Source organism: Pseudophryne corroboree, chromosome 1 (assembly GCF_028390025.1).
Source record: "Pseudophryne corroboree isolate aPseCor3 chromosome 1, aPseCor3.hap2, whole genome shotgun sequence".
Classification (NCBI taxonomy): domain Eukaryota; kingdom Metazoa; phylum Chordata; class Amphibia; order Anura; family Myobatrachidae; genus Pseudophryne; species Pseudophryne corroboree.
Genome location: NC_086444.1, coordinates 268,802,595 through 268,823,426, shown reverse-complemented (window position 1 = coordinate 268,823,426; position 20,832 = coordinate 268,802,595). Strand labels below are relative to the sequence as shown.

Sequence of the window (20,832 nt, the reverse complement as noted above, 5' to 3'; positions counted from 1 at the left end):
TCTTATTCAGATCCTCCACAAATAGGATGTCTCCCTTAAAAGGAAGCACCTCCAAGGTCGTTTTGGAGTCTAGGTCCTCCCTTCCAGGAACTCAACCACAGAATTCGGTGAGCCAGTATAGACATAGTAGATGCCTTGGCCGCCATTACACCCCTGCCTCAGAGGACACCTCCTGAATATAGTGGGAGGCGGTGGTAATAGGAGACAGATATTGTCTGGCAGTGTCAGAAATATCCTGAGGTAGCTCATCCTCTAATGCCTGAACCTATGCTCAATTACTTTTGCGGCCCAGGAGGCTGCTATAGTGGGTCTATGTACAGCACCGGTAAAGGAGTAAATAGACTTCAGGCATCCCTCCACACGCTTATCCGTTGGTTTCTTCAGTGATGTGACAGTGGTGACAGGCAGAGTAGATGACACCACAAGACGGGCGACATGAGAGTCCACCGGCGGTGGAGTTTCCCACTTGTTACTCAACTCCGCAGGGATAGGGTAACGAGCTAGCATCTTTTTAGACAAATATTTTTTTTCCTGGAGACGACCAGGATTCCTGACGTATGTTAATTAAATGGTCAGAATGTGGTAAGACTACTTCAGTAACCTTCTGACGTTTGAACTTATCAGGTTTCTTAGACGCAGTAGTGGGACCTACCTCATCATCAATTTGTAGAACCAGCTTAATAGCCTCCACTAGGTCAGGAACATCAACCTGAGTTGTAGGTTCCTTGTCAGAAGCAACTGTATCAGTGTCTGACGGATTATTACATTCCCCATCCTCATCAGAAGAATTATATGAAATATTAGTGGCTTGTGAGGAGGAAGCGGCCCGCTTTGATGACCCCAGAACGGCGTGGGGTAGACTTTTGTCTAACCAAAGATTGATTTAATTGTTGTATCTGGGTAGACTGAGTGTCTGCCCAAGGCGGATTAACCACAGGGACAATATGTGACTGCAATGGCACAGGAGGCCCCACAGGGGGCATAAGACGTGTTACAAGCGTATTTAGCATACTTGAGAACGCTGCCCAAGATGGTTCCCGATTGGTCACAGGTGCTGCGGGCTGACTGGGAGATGTATGGCACCTAGTACCTGAACCATCAGCTAAAACTTCCCCCTCAGGTAAATCCTTGCAAGCACTGCATGATGCAGAAGCGTCCGCGGATTTCCCGACCTGTGTGGCAGACATTATAGGGAATGTAGCCTTAGAGCGTAACAGTACTATATAGCCAGACAAACAAAATACCTGCAAATAACCCCCTGATTTATGTGACAGTAAATACAGGCCACAAACAGAGAATTAAAGCGGTATGAGGTGACTGTAAGACACAGTAGAAAACATAAAACAGTATATGCTGTGTAGCACTAAAATATAATTTTATATATATATATATATATATATATATATATATATATATATATATATATATATATATATATATAATTATATTTAGATTTATGAGACCCTGACGCACCTACCCAGGGTACAGAATACAGTGATAGCAATAAGTGTGATACACGGGAAGGAAATCCGCACAGCAGCTACAAGCTACAGGCACACTCAGTCACAGTTACAATGCAGAAGTTATTTCAGATAAATAAAACCACTGCACTGGACTAGTAAAAATATATATATACAATGCACAGTAGATACTGGATGTATATCTCAGAATACTTGTACTAAATATTCAAGTAGAAGTACACTTGTTCTTAACAAACACTGTCTAAAATGACATGTAGAATACTTAAGTGACTGTAAATGGGCAGTGCTGATGAGGCAGGCGGATTTACAGAGGAGACATTGCCCTGCAGTCCCGTAGATCAGCCGCAGCTACTTGTGTAAAGATGGCGCCAAAATCTCTGTCAGGGAGTGAGGGAGAGTGAGAAGCAGCTCCAGGGCTGGAACACCAGCAGTAGATAGCGCCCGGAGCTGGGGGGAGGAATAAAATGTCAAGCGCCTTATCCCCTATGCTGGTCCTCACCACCGGGTACTGTGGAGCCTTGTTAAGAGGATTTTTATGAAATCCGACCTGTGCTCCCTGTCCTGGTGGATATAGTGGGGTCCCTTGCACGGCCACAGTGTCCACGCCAGCACCGTGGTCCTTCTCCTAAGATAGCGACCGGAACGTAATTTCAGCGGGTCCCACCTGCGGGACCCTCTTACCTCATCCCAAATGAGCAGCCACGTGATCCTGGAGAGCGCCAGCAGCGTGTGCCTGGAAACCGGAGTGCCCCCGCCGCAAGTACCCGGGAACCCGGCCAGCAGGAGTATGCAACGCTGCTAGGGAGGTGTTGGAGCCGCAGCACACTATGTCACTAGGACATAAAAGTTCTGCAGCCCTTGAAGAATCTTCTAATAAAAGCTCTTTTCAGGGCTGCCTAGCGCAGCCCTCCCTTTTAAATGACCTGCTCTGCAGGCACCAACTTACAAACTGAGCTCCAGTGTCCGGAGGCGGGGTTATAGAGGAGGCCATGCAATGCATCCTGGGAACAGTCAAAGCTTTAGCCTGTTGGTGCCCCTGGATCAAGATCCAACTCTACACACCGATGTATTCCCTGTGGAACACAGTGTACCCCGCTGCAGAAAGAGATTGTGATTGTGATATATGATATGTGATATGATTGTGGGAGGAGTGAAAAGTAATGGCTCCCTGTTGGTACGGATTACCTTGACTAAAAAGTTAGTATCCCATTTGCAGAAGCAAGATGAAATGGTGTAACAAAAGTATAATTATTCACTCGATTTTTTTGGCATTTACATATCTGCCAAATGTAATTTCTACAATGCATATTTATCAATGTTTAAAAGATAGATTATATACCACTTCTGCAAATGCAATACATAAGCTGTGCAATTTTCACACTACAAGAAAGGCAAAAGAATAGCTGCAGTGTAAAGAGCTACAAATACCTCAACACCGAATAGTACAACACTACGAACTCCAGCGATTTCAGCTAATGCTGCTTCAACCTCCGGTAAAACCATGGAGAACTTTGTTTTTGGTACCACAAGTTTCACACCCGACAGGTCTAGTTCATGCACTGTACTCCCAAGCCCTTTAGGATACTGTTCTGTCACAATAATTGGGATTCCCAAAATACGTGCACCTTGTAGCTGAAATAAGAAGATAAATTGAACATCTGGTTAAAATTAAAATACGTTCAGCCAACATAAAGTGTTGCAAGTGATCTTACTGTATCATCAAGTACAGACTTGTGTTCTCTGTTAAAAGCAATTTTAGGATCAAAAAGCTCTACACATTTTATTTCTAAGAAACCGGTATACTTGGAAAATGTGGTGTAATGAGTTTTGATCAGCCCCTGAACTTTTTGTATACAGATTTGTAAATGGTACAAAAGAAGCCAATTTAAGACTATAAACTACACTTCAGATATAGTGTAAACAACTGTAATACCTTTTCAGACAAAAACACCTGAAATGCCGGGTCGCTTAGCCGGCACCAGCCTGACCCACCTTTCACACAGACAAGCAGGGGCAAACTTTGGATTTCTAGAGGGGGGTTTCCAAATGCAATCCACAATCTATCACCCTGTGGAACATTGGAACAAGTGCAGGAGTCTGGGGGAGTGGTAGAAGAACCTAATACCGACCCTGGACATACATATGTACCCCTTGGTCTTTTAATACACTGGATAGTGCACGGAGTACTGTTTTAATAATTACAATATTAATAGTGCATATTATTCACTATATCAAACATATTAAACTAATATAAATAACATAAGTGGTCAGCAAAAGGTTAAACATCCCATAATAAAGAACTACACAAACATAATAGAACCAGTAGGAGACAGAACTGTCCCTTACACTGCATGTTGTTGTGGCAGCTCTAGCTACTGTATTATATACTATTGCTATAGTGGTCATAATTTAAGCTTCTGGCCAGATGGATGGGGGTAACACGAAGCAAGAAGACAGATGTCTACTGTACTGCAATAGCCTGGATGATTGCAGCAGTGGGGAAAAGAAACAACTGTGTCACAGAGAGGCGTGTAATAAAAGCAGGACATGATTGGATGGCTCCAGCACCTGTCTGATGTGGAAGGGAAAAGAGAGTTCTGTGAGGGGAGTTCATAAAGGGATAGGTAGGGAAAGTTAGTTCTGTCAAAATAGCTCCACTGTAGTCAAAAGCATTTGCGTCATAGCAATGTACCCTGTAGCAATAATTTCCCAGAAGTTACTGATATAGGTACCAATATTGGTAATCAATATGGGATTTGGATGAACCCAATTACATGCATTGCATAGTGCTTTTTATTTTTCAATAGTTTGTATTTGCAAAGCATTTACAGTAAATATGCTTCCCATTAGTCTCACAAGCTGTTCTGCTTGTGAGCTTACCTACAGACTGTGCTGGAATGTGGCAACATGACAACATGATTTCACTGTCCCATTCCTTCAATATCTTGTATTAAAAATTTAATTGTGTTATAAGTTCACGTCATTTCTGGTATAAAGGTCAGAGAGATTTATATGAGGGGGTTGCTGTCAGGTCCGTGTAAGTGTCTGTTCCCGGAGGGGGCACTAGTGGGTCAGTGGTAGTATGATGGAGGAAACGAGGAGGCCGTAGTAAGTTCCTGCGCATGTGCGCAATGATGTTTATTAAATACACACAGCAATATAATGATTACTGGAACAGGAATAACAATACAGAAGTTTCTCAGCATGGAAGCCGACATTGGTTTTAAGTACAGTCACGAAGAATGAGCTGATCAGGAAACCAGCGGTAATTCGAGAACAGTAATGACTGGCCTGGGAGCCGATGGCAATCAATGATGGTCGCCCTGGAAACCGATGGCAAATAAACTATGGTCGGCCTGGGAGCAGAGTCTATATTCTAAGGATAAATAATGACACCGAGGATCGGCCTGGAAACCGATGGGAGAATGTGATTGAACAACACAGGCAATAAGTAACTTTTAGTATTCAGACTGGAAACCGTAAGCAGCTTGCAAATGATGGTCGGCCTGGGAGCCGATGGCAACTGAAATCAGTACTCTGGAGGTAAGTAATACAAATAGTATAATAACAGTCACAGGTAATGAACTGGTCTGGGAACCAGTGTAATTAGAAAACTGCGATGATCGGCATGGAAGCCGATGGTGAACATCGATGGCTGGCTTGGAAGCCAGTGGTAACAGGATCAATATGCAATAGGTAGGTAATGCAACTGATGGTAGTAAATACAGGCAATAAGTAACTCCGGTAATCAGTCTGGAAACCGACAGCAATAGATTCACACAGTCAGAATATATGCACAACAGGCCAAGCAAGGCTATAGCAGGAGACAGTTGGTAATATACAAGCTGGTTGTTTAAGTGCTGGATGCAATAGCACAGTGCTGAATGGAGATTAACAACACACAGGTGAGAATAATGAGGCAGCACCTTGAGAGAGTCTCTTGCATGTAGAAGTGGAAGCTGACTGTGGAAGGAGTTGTAGCAGAGCCGGATGGCAGGAGCCTGTAGTTCCACGGAGACACTGAAGCTAGGAAGTCACTGGATCTTAATGCAGATGGAACTGCACCAAACTGGATGGCTGATGCCTGTAGTTTCACGGAGCTAATACACAGGGGAATCTCTGAAGACAGGAGACTGGAGCCAGGAGCCGCTTGTTCACAGGATGTGACACGTTGTTCAAAGCAATGATACTGAGCAGGAACTCTGAGTACATACCCCCTGGTCAGCAGGGATTGGAGAATCAAGTCATGTGAGCACCCCAATGCTCAGGAGTGGATAGCACCAAGTCAGCTGACTGCAGGTGTCATGGCGGCGCCCATACTTCATGAGATGGTGGGAATACATCAGGATACACGCTGTATGGCAAGCGGGGTACACACTGGAGAGAGTCTCTGCACATTGCAGGCAATCATGGACCATGCTGCCAGGCTGGGAATGTGACCTCTGGAGGACAGTACATCAGAGCATTGGTAAGTGACGTGATGCAAAATGCAGATTCCTGACAGTACCCCCCCTTTTAAGGGTAGGCACCGAACACTCATGCTGGAACTTGAGGATCCTTGAAGAAGAACTTAGGAATACAGAAAAGCAGAGGTCCTCAAAAGTCTTCCCAACTTTCATCTTCAAAAGAAAGATTTTTCTCATCAGAACAAGTAGACCATTAACCATCATTTGAGACAGAATTTGCTTCCTGGGAGAAGACATAGCTAGGAAAGATAGAACCTCCCATAATGTAACTTGAGTCGTCATCAACAAACTCACTTTCAGAGTCACAGTCCAGGTCTAGTGTGGTCATGGGAGTCTTTTGTAATATCTGACTCAACCTGTGGTCCACTGAATTAGAAACTATGTGAGACACCAGGAATAGAGTTAACGGAAGCATAGCCAACTCTTACGTCAACAGATGGTAGACTTTGAACTGGTTTTGAAGCTCTCCAATTCCTGTAATTCTTGAAATCTCTGGTGCATTCATTCAACAAAGTCTGATTATGCTTGGAAAGAGCTGGATCGAAAAACGGAGAACTTGAAGACTGATCAGGAGACTGAGTAGATGCTGCACCTGGGGAGTCAATACTTTCATAAGTAATGCTGTAAAATGGAGACACGGAAGTATATGCAACTTTCAAATCGAAAGTCTGAGATACTTGTTTTGACTTTGCGAGGTTTCCTTTCTTCGCGGCTTGGAAATCTTTGATAGCTTAGTCTAATGTAGACTGATCTTGCACAGACAGAGATGCTGGGAAGAATTTAGCAGTAGGCAGACTGTTAAAAATTGGGCAAAATGCCCAGATGGCTTCAAATAGCCTAACTTTGGAGCAAACTCCTGTTTTACTGCTTCGAGGAAAGCGGCAAGACCATTCAGTAGCGAATCTTTAGATTCAACGAGAGGATTTGCCCAATCCAGTGCTTTACCTTTGAAGAACAGGAGAAAATATCTGACTGCATGGACTGGAGTAATACTCATTGAATATCCCGACTCAGTAAAAGCGAGGTATTGGCTCGCTAATGCACGGAACTGAGCATAATCACCATTAAAGTAAATTGGAGCTTGAGTATCAAGTGGTCGCTTGGAAGGATAAATCTCAATTGAAGTCTCAGAAGACAATGTAGGACACTTGAGAGTAGAGGACTGGAATAAGCATTCAGAAGCTGAAGTAGAATCAACTTGAGATGCTCTAGGGTGGAGAGAGGACATCATCTCCAGAACTGACTGACAGGAGTTCCCAGCTGATGTTGACTGAACACTAGAAACTTCCTCTTGGGGTGGGATGCTTAAAGCCTCCATCTGGGTTGAGGCAACTGCAATATCTGCAAGAACTGTGGACTCTGGACATATCGACAGGAGTTAATTACTTGAAACACTGTAGAGAACCGGACCGGGTTCGGAGGAACTGGAATCGGTAGGAACCGAAGGCGACTTTGGACAGACGGATGGAACCGGGATTTGTCCAGGACTACTTGAATCGACTTGAACTGAAGGAAGCTGATCCGGACAGACGGGTGGGACCGGATTGGGTCCAGAAAAGCTTGAACCGGCTGGGAACGGAGGAGTCTTCGGATTGACGGATAGGACCGGATTAGATCCGAAGATGCTGGAATCGGCTGGAACCACAGGAGGCTGATCCGGACAGACGGATGGGACTGGATTGGATCCAGAAAAACTTGAACCAGCTGGGACCGGAGGAGGCTGATCCGCACAGACGGATGGGACAGGAAAAGCTTGTACCGGCTGGAATCGGAGGAGTCTGACTGACGGATAGGAACGGATTAGATCCGAAGATGCTGGAATTGGCTGGAACCGAAGGAGGTAGCTCACCATTGGAAACGGAGCTACTCGGTCTGGCTGGAACCAGTGGAGTCTTTGGACCGACGGCTGGAACCGGGTAAGGTCCATTGATACTTGACTCTTTATAAACAGAATCCGGATGTTCAGATGATCCATCTTGCAGCTGTACAGAGCTGGTAGCACTCTCAGAAAATGACAAACAAAAGTTCATGTCTGTATCTGAGTCTTTAAGAACTCCTCATAGGATCTTAGCCCTGTATACCTCTCTTGAGGCTGAAACTCCCATGACCCCTCCAAAGGGGTAAGAGATCAGACACTTCTTTGAGTAGCATGCCCGGATGCCGCTTCTGGAATCTGAACATCAGATACCCCACCTAGGGCTGTAGAAACAGAAACTTCTTTAGTTATGGGTAACTTAGCTGTCTCTTGATTTCTGAACTTGGAATTGAGCCTATTTGTCACAGGACCCCAATCGTAGAGTTTTTGGACACTCCTGTCCGGAATAGAGGAAACTGGAACTATAGACGATACACAAGAAGGTTTGAAGGTGATGTTGGGACCTGTCACCAACTTTTGACTTGTGGAGAGTACAGTCTTTAATGAGGTGACTAGAGCTCCCACAGTAGAAAGAGATGTGAAGCTGCTTGCGATGCCGGCGTTCAGCGTCCGTGAGTTTGGAGCGCAGGTAGCTCTGGAATCTACCCTCTCTGCACAGGAGGAGAGATTTTAGTTTTAAGGAAATCTGACAAAGTGGTTGTATCAGTCTCAGTAGGTTGAGCCCTGGGAGCCGATTGCAAATAAACGATGGTCAGCCTGGGAGCCGATGTGAAGCAGAGTCTATATCCTGAGGATAAATAATGACACAGAGGATCGGCCTGGAAACCAATAGGAGAATGTGATGGAACAACAAAGGCAATAAGTAACTTTTGGTATTCAGTCTGGAAACCGTTAGCAACTTGCAAATAACGATGGTCGGCCTGGGAGCCGATGGCAACTGAAATCAGTACTCTGGAGGCAAGTAATATAAATAGTATAATAACAGTCACAGGTAATGAACTGGACTGGGAAGCAGTGTAATTAGCAAACTGCGATGATCGGCCTGGAAGCCGATGGTGAACATCAATGGCTGGCTTGGAAGCCGATGGTAACAGGATCAATATGCAGTAGGTAGGTAATGCAACCGATGGTAGTAAATACAGGCAATATGTAACTGCGGTAATCAGTCTGGAAACCGACAGCAATAGATTCACACATGCAGAATATATGCACAAAGTCCACAGAGCCAAGCAAGGCTATAGCAGGAGTCAGTTGGTAATATACAAGCTGGTTGTTTAAGTGCTGGAGGCAATAGCACAGTGCTGAATGCAGATTAACAACACACAGGTGAGAATGAGGCAGCACCTGGAGAGAGTCTCTTGCATGTAGAAGTGGAAGCTGACTGTGGAAGGAGTTGTAGCAGAGCCGGATGGCGGGAGCCTGTAGTTCCACGGAGACACTGCAGCTAGGAAGTCACTGGAGACTGCTAGTGACTGAATCTGAATGCAGATGGAACTGCACCAAACTGGATGGCTGATGCCTGTAGTTTCACGGAGCTAATATACAGGGGAATCTCTGAAGACAGGAGACTGGAGCCAGGAGCAGCTTGTTCACAGGATGTGACGTGTTGTTCAAGGCAATGATACTGAGCAGGAACTTTTGAGTACATACCCTCTGGTCAGCAGGGATTGGAGAATCAAGTCATGTGAGCGCTCCAATGCTCAGGAGTGGATAGCACCAAGTCAGCTGACTGCAGGTGTCATGGCAGCGCCCATACTCTGTGGAAATGGCGGGAATACATCAGTGTACACACTGTATGGCAAGCGGGGTACACACTGGAGAGAGTCTCTGCACATTGCAGGCAATCATGGAACATGCTGCCAGGCTGGGAATGTGACCTCCGGAGGCCAGTACATCAGAGCACTGGTAAGTGACGTGATGCAAAATGCAGATTCCGGACAGCTGCATTCTGTATTAGAATTGGTATGATATACATATGTATTTAATTAGATATTTTTAAATTAAATAAATTTAGATTCGGGGCGTGGCTTCGGTGGACATGGAGTAGCACACAGGCTGTGTGTCTTTCCAGCTATACTATCCTGATTTCCTATCCTGTGTCCCCCCCCTGGGCCTGCAAAGCGCCCCAATACCTGCTGGACAGTGTGGAGGTGCCCCTGTGCTGCTCTGGGACCAGTCTGTTCTTTATCCGTTGCAGCAGAGAGACTCCAGTGTGCGGGGGTTCGGGGCCTGCTGGGCCACGTGAGACGCCGCCATCCCCGCGCTGAGCACTTTCACCCAGTTTCTGCCTGAGCGCTGCCTGTGCCGAAGTCCGCGGCTTCCCCTCTGCCGTTGCCGGGGAGATCGTGGCAGCCGCTTCTCCCCGTCTGTGCTGAGAGCGTCTCCGAGCGGTCCCCGGCCGAGGCGCTATCACGTGACCCGCTGCCGCTCTCCCTGCTCGTTCCGGCGGCTCCACCCGGCCAGTAAACTCCCGCACTGACCTCCTGCACTCTGCTGCTGGGGAAAGAGGTACACGGCACAGCTGTGTTATATAAGTGCCTGTGCCCTCCCCACAATATAGCTGCTGTCCTGCCCTGCTCGGTTTCCCATAGGGACAGTGAAGATTATAAGTGCTGCCCTGCCCTGCTCCGCATGGGGACTGGGAGAGGTGCAGAATTAACCCCTGGAGGGCCTACTTGTTGCTCTGTCTCAGCATATCTGGCCTAGTTCCACGCTGCATGTGTCCCTCATGCTGAGGAATATCCTGTTGTGATTTATAATTTTGGGCTAGCAGAGGCTGATTATTCTGATGCACTATAAGCTCACTGGACAGTTTTGATATACTATACTTGCCCGCAGGCAGCGACTGGGCAATTCGGATATACTGCACTATATTATTCTTTGGCCGCCCCTGGACAGTTTGTGATATACTATTTACTATACTTTCTTGCCATCTGTCATCCGCTCGGCTATAATGGTCAAACCGCATCAGTCTGCCGCGGCGAAGTTAGAGAAGTTTGCCAGAAATCCTCCAACACGGTCCCAACAGGCGGGGGAGGTACGGTCGACCTCGGCACCGCCTTCTCCGTTGGCTAGCTCCTCATCTGTGGAGGCCACCGATGCTGCTTTGCAAAAGGTGCTGGATGCGGTCACGGCCAGTGAAGCCCGCTTGGCCGACAGGATTGGTCAGGTCCAGGCGGACTTATCCATTATACACCACGACCTCCAGCGGGTGTGCGAGAGAGGGTCGGTGCAGTGGAGACGCGCATCTCCACGCTGTAAGATACGGTTACGCCTCTCGATAGACGCACTTCTGCTCTGGAGTCTCAGATGACGGAGGTACATAAAAAGATGACAGATATGGAGGGGAGATTGCGACGAAATAATGTCCGTTTCGTCGGACTTCCGGAGAAAGAGGAGGGTGCTTCCCCTGAAAAATTTCTTGAACGTTGGCTGTTGGATGCATTCGGAGCGGAGGAGTTCACCTCACACTTTGCAGTGGAGCGCGCCTATAGGGTCCCGATGCGTCCATTACCTCCAGGGGCACCTCTCCGTACGTTTATTGCCAAACTCCTTCATTATCGGGATAGAGATGTGATTCTGAGACTGGCCCGCACTAAGGGTCCTCTTAAGTGGAACGGTTCCCCAGTTTCAGTTTTTCCGGATTTTGACGTCGACGTCCAAAAGGAAAGAGCTCAGTTTGTCCCTGTGAAACACAGGCTGCGTGAACTGAATATCCCCTATGCCATGCTCTTTCCGTCTAGACTGCGGGTAGTTTCAGATGGAGAAACAAAATTCTTTATGACCCCTCGTGAAGCATCAGTGTGGTTGGACAGATACTTTCCGGCACAGCGGGCGTTAGCCGCTGATTGAACTTATACATTTGATTTCTATACTTTCAAGTATACGGTTTCTTTTATGTCTGTTATGTTATTGTTGTACTGACTCGGAAGGGTTGTATAGTTAATTGCTCTGTGCTCACGCAGGGGTTCTCTGTGGCTCTTATAGGCCTTCACTGGGAATGGGTAGCTCTGTGGAGACGGGAGACTGTTAGACGCTAATTATACACTGTTCTTAGGCCTTATACTCTCAGTGTTTATTTTGCCATAAAGTCTTTAAGGGGTAAACGGTTATTTAATTGGGGTGGGTGTAGTGGTTCAGGGGGGGATTTGATTTGAGTTTAGCTGGGAGATTCTCCTGTCTCAAGGTCATTATATTCTTGGCCCCCCTATCGGTTATAGGAATTTGGCCTTATTTGGTACTGGGGTATGTTAAGGTGTTCTCTGCCTTAGCTGTTACGGTTAGTATTTAGGGTACTTTGTTGTTAGGGAACCGGGTATGCTGCTAGTTTTAGGTGGTATACGGGGTGGGGGTTGTTTTAGACTGTTACTATTGCTGAGTTTTTACTTTTTGCTGTGCAATGTGCTTATTTCCGCTATGTCTATGTCGCAACTAACTGCGGGCGTATCTTTTTTGGTATTCACTGGGAGTGGCTGGCCGCGGGTACTCGGCAATATTACAGTAATGCTTTGCCATGGCTTTGGTTAAGTTTCTGTCATGGAACGTGCGAGGGATCAATGACAAAATTAAGCGCTCCCTGGTGCTTCGACAGATCAAGCATTATGCCTCGGATATAATTTGCCTGATGGAAACCCACTTACTGGGTACTAAGATTATGTCCCTCAAAAAACCATGGGTGGGCTGGGCTTACCATTCCATGCATACTGCAGCGTCCCGGGGAGTGTCGATCCTCATTAGGAAGTCTGTTCCCTTTGCGCTTGATTCTGTGCAAACGGATAAATGGGGTAGATATGTATTTCTCAAGTTCAAAATTAACTCCGTCCCCCTACTATTGCTGGCTATGTATGTTCCTCCTCCATACTCGCATGAAGTCCTTAAAAAAGCATCTGCCTTTATGGCTGTATCCCCTGAGGTAGCTGTTATCTGTATGGGGGACTTCAACAACGTTTTGAACCACGAGTTGGATAGGTTGTCCACGGCATCCTCCAACCCACAGCCCAAGCGTTCCCCATTTGCAGACACTGTTTCGGAGTTGGGTCTGGTTTACCCCTGGAGATTGAAGTATCCCGATTTGAGGCAGTACTCCTGTTTTTCAAGCTCTCACTCTTCCTTCTCTAGGATAGATTTGGCTCTTTTGTCCCGGGAGCTTTTGCCCAAGGTTCAAAATGTCAGATATGAGACTAGAGGTATTTCGGATCACTCCCCTATATCGTTACATATTGATTTGAACAGTCAGCGAGGCCAAGCAATGTGGAAATGTAATCCCTTTTGGCTGACGCATATGGGTGAGGGATCAGACTTGGAGGCAAGCTGGTTAGAATTCTTTGTTATGCATGACGAAGCCTCGGATGTGTCTCTGCTGTGGGACACTTTCAAGGCTTTTTTGAGAGGAACATTGATTAAACGGGTAGGGAGTCTTAAATCCTCCTTTAGAAAACGTGAATCTGAATTGGAGGCCCGGGTGGTTGCTTCAGAGACGACGTACGTGCGCGATGGCTTGGACGCCTCTAGGTTGGTGTGGCTCCATGCACAGGGTGAATGGAGGGAATACCTGTGGGGGAAAACCCAGCACAGACTTCTCTTCTCCTCGCATGTCCAATATGCTACTGGGGATAGACCAGGTTCTTATTTGGCCAATCTTGCAAGGGGTGACCGCTCCTCTCATACTGTGGTGGAGATTTTGGACTCGGCTGGGTCTGTATTGGACCGTACCCCTCAGATCGTGGCGGAATTTGTTTCATTCTATCAGGCACTCTATAATTCCAAATTGACCTGTTCCTCACTAGAACTGTGTGACTACTTGGATGGAGTCGACTTGCCCCGTATCTCCAGTGATGCCAGGGCTCTCCTCGATGCTCCTTTGTCGTTGGAGGAGATTGAGATTGCGATCTCTGCCTCCCCCGATGGTAAGGCCCCTGGCCTTGATGGCATCCCACCAGAACTGTATAAGAAGCACACAAAATTTTTTGCCCCTCAATTGCCTAAGTTATTTAATGAAATTTTTGCCCAGGGCGCGCTTCCCCTGTCTATGTCGGAGGCTTTGATTATAGTGATTCCCAAGCCAGATAAGGACCCCAGGAGGGTTGAATCCTACCGTCCTATTTCCCTGTTGCCCACGGATATTAAAATTTTAGCCAAGGTCCTGTCTTCCAGACTTAACCGGGTTATCTTCCAAATTATTCACCCTGACCAAACGGGCTTCATGCCTGGCAAATCCACCGCTGTGAATTTGAGGCGCCTGTTTACTCATTTCCAGGTTTCTCGGGGGGAGGACTGCTCTGCCGTTATAGCCTCCTTAGATGCCGCAAAGGCCTTTGACTCGGTGGAGTGGGCCTTCCTCTGGGAGGCTATGGGTAGGTTTGGCGTGGGCCCCAACTTTATCAGTTATGTTAAATTATTGTATTTTCTGCCCATGGCCAGAGTCTCAGTGAATGGGTTTGTTTCGGACTCCTTCCCCCTATCCAGGGGAACGAGGCAGGGCTGCCCTCTGTCCCCGACTTTGTTTGCCATTGCTATTGAGCCACTGGCATGTTTGATTAGAGCAACTCAAGATATTGTGGGTATTAGGGTGGGCGCAAGAGAGGACAGGATAGCGCTATACGCTGATGACCTATTGCTTTTTGTGGATGATTACGTTTCCTCCCTACCTAAACTCCTTGACTTAATAACCGACTACGGTCGCTTCTCCGGGCTCAAAATTAACTTGGATAAATCCACCATTACTCCCCTTAGAGGCCCAGTCTCGGTGGTCCCAGTGATTCATACCCCCCTTAAATGGGTAGATTCTTTTAAATACCTGGGTATATGGGTATCAAATGACCCTTGTTCCTATGTTTCCCTTAATGTCTTGCCGCAGATGGTATATCTTCGTTCGAAGGTCAAGATTTGGGGGACTCTGCCCTGACTGTTACTGGTAGGGTCAATTTGGTCAAAATGGTATATTTACCTAAACTCCTATATGTACTCCAGCAATCCCCTATATATATTAACTTGAAGACATTTAGACAGATTGACGGTTTGCTCTCTTCTTTAATATGGGCCAGCAGGAGAGCGCGGTTGAGACTTGACGTTCTGTCCAGGCCGAAAGTGCTGGGAGGCTTAGCTCTCCCTAGATTTCGATTTTACTATTATGCCGCGCAGTTGGCACATATATGGGAGTGGGTGAATGCCCCAGATGATCTCACTATACACTCCCAAATGCTTTTACAGGTATACCCTGACGGCACTCCATTACAGTTGCTTCTCAGTGGGAACCCTAACTTGTCCAAGATCCCTATACTAAAACAGGCTGTCCTTGTATGGAAACAGGTACATGTTATCCTATTAGGCCAAGGTATTGACCCGGATACTCCTCTGGACAACGCCTTTGGCTTCCCAGAATTGGCTTTGCTGCGGGTTGGGGCGGTGTGGGGGAGGTGGGGGGTGACATCCCTGGGCCACCTGTATAACGATGGTATACTGAAATCCTTCTTGCTGCTTCAACAGGACTATAGTGTACCCTCTTCTCATTTTTACCGATACCTGCAGCTGAGACATGCACTTAACGCACAATTTCCCGAAACTCCTCCAATGATTGCTGACTCCCCGGTCAAGTCTCTCCTGCAGTCCCTGGGAAGTGGACATCTGGTGTCCAACATTTATACAAGCATGCTTCGATCTCACTATTCTGACCCGTTGTCCCTTCTCAGGAACAAGTGGGAATCTGACTTGGGTGCCATCTCTGATGAGATCTGGGAGGGTGCTTTATGTTCTCCCCGATTATCCACTACCACCACTAGATATCAACAAATCCAACTGTTTATCATACACAGAGTTTACATGACACCAGTGCGCTTGCGACATATGGGGGGTACCAACTCCTCCAGGTGTCCTAAGTGCGATAGCCTGGATGCAGACTTTTGGCACATTATCTGGCTATGCCCCAAGGTAGCCGTATTCTGGTCGGGTGTTATTGACGCCCTGGTGTCAACGGGTATTCCCTCGTCAATATGCTCCCCGACGACATGTGTGTTATCTGCTGTGGAGGAGGATGCCCTGGACCCCCCTGCCAAAAGATGTGTAATCAATCTGTGCGGCCTGGCCAAGGTGTGTATCGCCAGGCTTCGGCTAGCCAAAGATGCGCCCACAATGCGATCCTGGGTCTCACTTGTAAATGTTACGGCCTCTCATGAGAAATATGTATACTTAGCTAGAAAAGCGGGGAAAAAATATCAGGACCTGTGGGGTAGATGGCTTGAGTCTCCGCGCTCTGGAATCCACAATGTCTGAGCACCCGCTACTGAGGGCTCCGTGTCTGGCTGAGTGGAAATTGAGACATGCATCGGGGGTTTGGACTGGGTGTGTAATTCTAGATCTACATCAGGTGAGCTGCCTCTCTTTGTCTATGTGGTCCCCTGGCGCCCGCGGTCGGCCATTCCTTTGCCAATGTTGCTGCTGTGTGATCTGATTATTGATTATGTTGTGTTGCCATAGACGACTATGTACAATATACATTGCTCTGTAAGATCCATGCTAACGTGCGATATTAATTCTAATTTATAATCTATGTCTCGGAATTTAAGCCTGCACTTGTTTTACTGTGTTAGTTGAACCCTAATTGAACTGGGAATCTGCGTATTCCCTGAATCGGGGTTGTGTTTTGGTTTGTTTTGTTTATGTTTGCTTTTTGTTTTTGTTTTTTTGTATTTGTGTTTTAGTGAAAATCTGAAAATCAATAAAAAAGTATTGAATTTAAAAAAAAAAAAATTAAATAGATTTCTTTTTACACTTTGAACATTTACAATTGGATCAAAAGATGAACCAATGCCATGTCCAATCAGACACGACTACACAACTTGCTCCAGTGGTTACAATATCCCTTGCTGTCTCATAGTGGAGGAGGGGCTTGCTATGAAAGGGAAGATGCCCATATGTGTGTACTGTGCCACAACCCCCTTTGTTGGGAGGCATGTGTAAGGAAATCGGTCATAAAGCCCACTTACCAATCTTTGTCCTACACTTATAATATCTCCAAAATACTTGATTGCAGGTCTGAACCGCTCTTGCATGTCACAACAGAAAAACACAGTACTGGCAGGGGTAAGATTTCCAAGTGTAGACAGCTGCAATGATAAAAACACACATAGAAACATTTCATCAGTAAAATGTTTGTAAATTACAAGAAAAAGACCCATTAGATGGTGCTTGTAGAACAAATACATTACAAAAGGTCTTATGGGTGAGGAAATAGCATCTGTGTGTATACTTTGTGCCAACCTGCTCGTAAAAACATCTATTACATGGTCCATCTCCATACAAGAACAGGCTATCCCGTAAAAGACTTGCAATACATAGATTGTAAGAAAATACATGTGCCAATTATCTCTCTATGAATAATTAAAATAGGGTTTTAAATACCTACCGGTAAAGCCTTTTCTCGTAGTCCATAAGGGATATTGGGGAGCATTAGTATGATGGGATATAGACGGGGTCCAAAGGAGCCAGTGCACTTTAAATTTCTTCAACTGGGTGTGCTGGCTCCTTCCCTCTATGCCTCATCCCACAAGCAGTTATAGGTAAAAACGTGCCCGAAGGAGAAAGGACATATATGAGAGAACGAACAAGATAAGAAAAGGTAGTGAGAGATTTACACACCAGCACACCACAACCATACAACAGCCAGCAATGGCTGGTAACAAAAACAGTAACAGCTGAACAGGTAACTACAGAACAAGAACCACCAGAAAAGTCAACGCACTGAGGCGGGCGCCCAATATCCCTTATGGACTATGAGAAAAAAAATTACCGGTAGGTATTAAAATCCTATTTTCTCTAGCATCCATAAGGGATATTGGAGAGAACTAGTATGATGGGGACGTCCCAAAGCATCCAGAATGGTCAGGAACGTGCGGAGACTGCTGCAGCACCACCTGCCCAGACTGGGTATCCTCTTTGGCCAGGGTATCAAATTTGTAGAACTTCCCAAAAAAGTGTTCTTCCCCGACCAGGTAGCAGCTCGGCATAGTTGCAGAGCCGAGACTACACGGGCAGCCGCACAGGAAGAGCCCACTGTTCTTGTAGAGTGGGCCTTTAGAGACTTAGGAACAGGTAAGGCTGCCGTCACATAGGCCTAGTGTTCACTCTAGCCTTCTTTCACGGGGCGCTGCGCCCTGCCCCTTTTCTGAGTGGCAGAATGCGCCCTGCCCGTTTGTGCCCGCCCTGCCGCCCTGCTGATTACTAAAAGGACTGCCTACTCACCGCCGCGCCGGGTGCGCTGTCACTGCCTCCTGCTCCTCCCCACCGCTCTGTCACATCACGCTGTCACTGCCCTCTGCTCCTCCCCGCCGCTCTGTCACATCGCGCTGTCACTGCCCCCTGCTCCTCCCCGCCGCTCTGTCCCGCCGCGCTGTCACTGCCCCCTGCTCCTCCCCACCGCTCTGTCACATCACGCTGTCACTGCCCTCTGCTCCTCCCCGCCGCTCTGTCACATAGCGCTGTCACTGCCCCCTGCTCCTCCCCGCCGCTCTGTCCCGCCGCGCTGTCACTGCCCCCTGCAGCTGCCTTAGGCTTGTCGCGCTGATGCGCTGGCTGAAGGGAATCTGGTAAGCTAAGGAGGGCTGGGTTTGCTTCTCCCGCCGAGGCAAACCCAGCCCTCCCTCCTCTGTGTGCATGGATCAATGTGGTGGCCATTTTTAACCAGCTCCGCGGTGTGTGAGGGGGGACCAGCGCAATCAACTCCCGCAGCATCAGCCCCCAGTAAGTAAAATTGGCACAAAAAAAGCAGAGATCAAAAATGTACCCTACCTGGTGCAGTGTGTCTCAGTGCTCTCTACCTGGTGCAGTGTGTCTCAGTGCTCTCTACCTGGTGCAGTGTGTCTCAGTGCTCTCTACCTGGTGCAATGTTTCTCAGTGCTCTCTACCTGGTGCAGTGTGTCTCAGTGCTCTCTACCTGGTGCAATGTTTCTAAGTGCGCTCTACCTGGTGCAATGTGTATAACGTGCTCTCTACCTGGTGCAATGTGTATAACGTGCTCTCTACCTGGTGCAATGCCTATAATGTGCTCTCTACCTTGTGCAATGTTAATCAGTGCTTTCTACCTGGTGCAATGTGTATAACGTGCTCTCTACCTGGTGCAATGTTTTTCAGTGCTCTCTACCTGGTGCAATGTGTATAACGTGCTCTCTACCTGGTGCAATGTTTTTCAGTGCTCTCTACCTGGTGCAATGTGTATAACGTGCTCTCTACCTGGTGCAATGTTTTTCAGTGCTCTCTACCTGGTGCAATGTGTATAACGTGCTCTCTACCTGGTGCAATGTTTTTCAGTGCTCTCTACCTGGTGCAATGTGTATAACGTGCTCTCTACCTGGTGCAATGTGTATAACGTGCTCTCTACCTGGTGCAATGTGTATAACGTGCTCTCTACCTGGTGCAATGTGTATAACGTGCTCTCTACCTGGTGCAATGCGTATAATGTGCTCTCTACCTTGTGCAATGTTAATCAGTGCTTTCTACCTGGTGCAATGTGTATAACGTGCTCTCTACCTGGTGCTATGTTTTTCAGTGCTCTCTACCTGGTGCAATGTGTATAATGTGCTCTCTACCTGGTGCAATGTGTATAACGTGCTCTCTACCTGGTGCAATGCGTATAATGTGCTCTCTACCTTGTGCAATGTTAATCAGTGCTTTCTACCTGGTGCAATGTGTATAACGTGCTCTCTACCTGGTGCAATGTTTCTCAGTGCTCTCTACGTGGTGTAATGTTTCTTAGTGCTCTGTATCTGGTGCATTGTGTATAACGTGCTCTGCCTGGCGCAAAGTGTAGAATTTGCTCTATCTGGCGCAATATGTATAACGTGATCTACCTGTCGCAGTGTGTATAGGAGGTTCTACCTGGTGCAGTGAGTATTAGCTGCACTACTCTGTGGTGTACTGTGAATTGCCACTATTATGTGGCCGTGCTCCTTCCCCATGAAAAACAGCGCTCCTAAATTTTTCGCCGGGCACTGTCCATTCTTTGGCCTTTCAGAATGGGAGGACCAAGCATTATAGTATGTACCTAATTTTGCCCTTCTAAATGAAAAATGTGCCCTCCCGAATGAAAAATGTGCCCTCCCGAATTAAAAATGTGCCCTCCCCGTGATCAGCACCCTGCCCTAAAAAAATCCTAGAGTGAACACTATAGGCCTGTTGGATAGTAAGCTTAAACCAACGAGCAATAGACTGCTTTGAAGCAGGACAACCCTTTTTCTGCGCATCATAGAGCACAAACAAAGAATCCGTCTTTCTTACCCGAGCTGTGCGCCTGACATAGATCTTCAAAGCACGCACAACATCTGAAGTCTCCTGAGAAGACGCGTCAGAACTGGACGGGACCACAATAGGTTGATTCAGGTGGAACGCGGAGACAACCTTCGGCAGGAACTGCTGTCTAGTCCGGAGCTCCGCTCTGTCCTCATAAAGTACCAAGTAGGGACTTTTACACGATAAGGCCCCCAATTCCAAGACACGTCGAACAGAAGCCAGGGCCAGTAACATCACTGTCTTTACAGGATGCCAAACAGCATGGATTCACTGGGGGGGTGATCATGTCAAACAAATCTTATTGACTTTTTTGACTGTATGACTAAAGTGATGGATAAAGGTGGAGCTATGGATATAGTTTATCTAGACTTTAGTAAGGCTTTTGACACTGTTCCACATCGCAGACTGCTAAATAAACTTGAAAGTTTGGGATTGGATATTGGGATTATTGAATGGATAAGATCTTGGTTGAAGGATAGAAAACAGAGAGTTGTGGTAAATGGAGTGCATTCACAGGAGGGAAATGTTACCAGTGGAGTACCCCAGGGATCTGTACTTGGACCAGTGCTTTTTAACTCTTTATTGGTGACATTGCAAATGGCATTAAAGGGAAAGTATGCCTTTTTGCAGATGACACAAAGGTATGCAACAGGGTAGACACACCAGGTGGGGTAAAACAAATGATTGAGGATCTAGGTAGACTAGAGGAATGGTCAAGTGTGGCAATTAC

At 46.9% G+C, this 20,832-nt stretch overlaps 1 protein-coding gene across 1 annotated transcript in view; it reads right to left on the bottom strand.

Annotated features, from left to right (window-relative positions):
* ISOC1 (isochorismatase domain containing 1) overlaps positions 1–20,832 on the bottom strand; it is a 145,704-nt gene that overhangs the window by 65,569 nt on the left and 59,303 nt on the right. Inside the window, exons 2-3 of the mRNA XM_063964255.1 lie at positions 16,805–16,924; positions 2,910–3,113 (exon numbers count right to left, since the gene is read on the bottom strand). Of these exons, the coding sequence (XP_063820325.1) occupies positions 2,910–3,113; positions 16,805–16,924 (324 nt within the window). The remainder of the gene's footprint in view (positions 1–2,909; positions 3,114–16,804; positions 16,925–20,832) is intronic.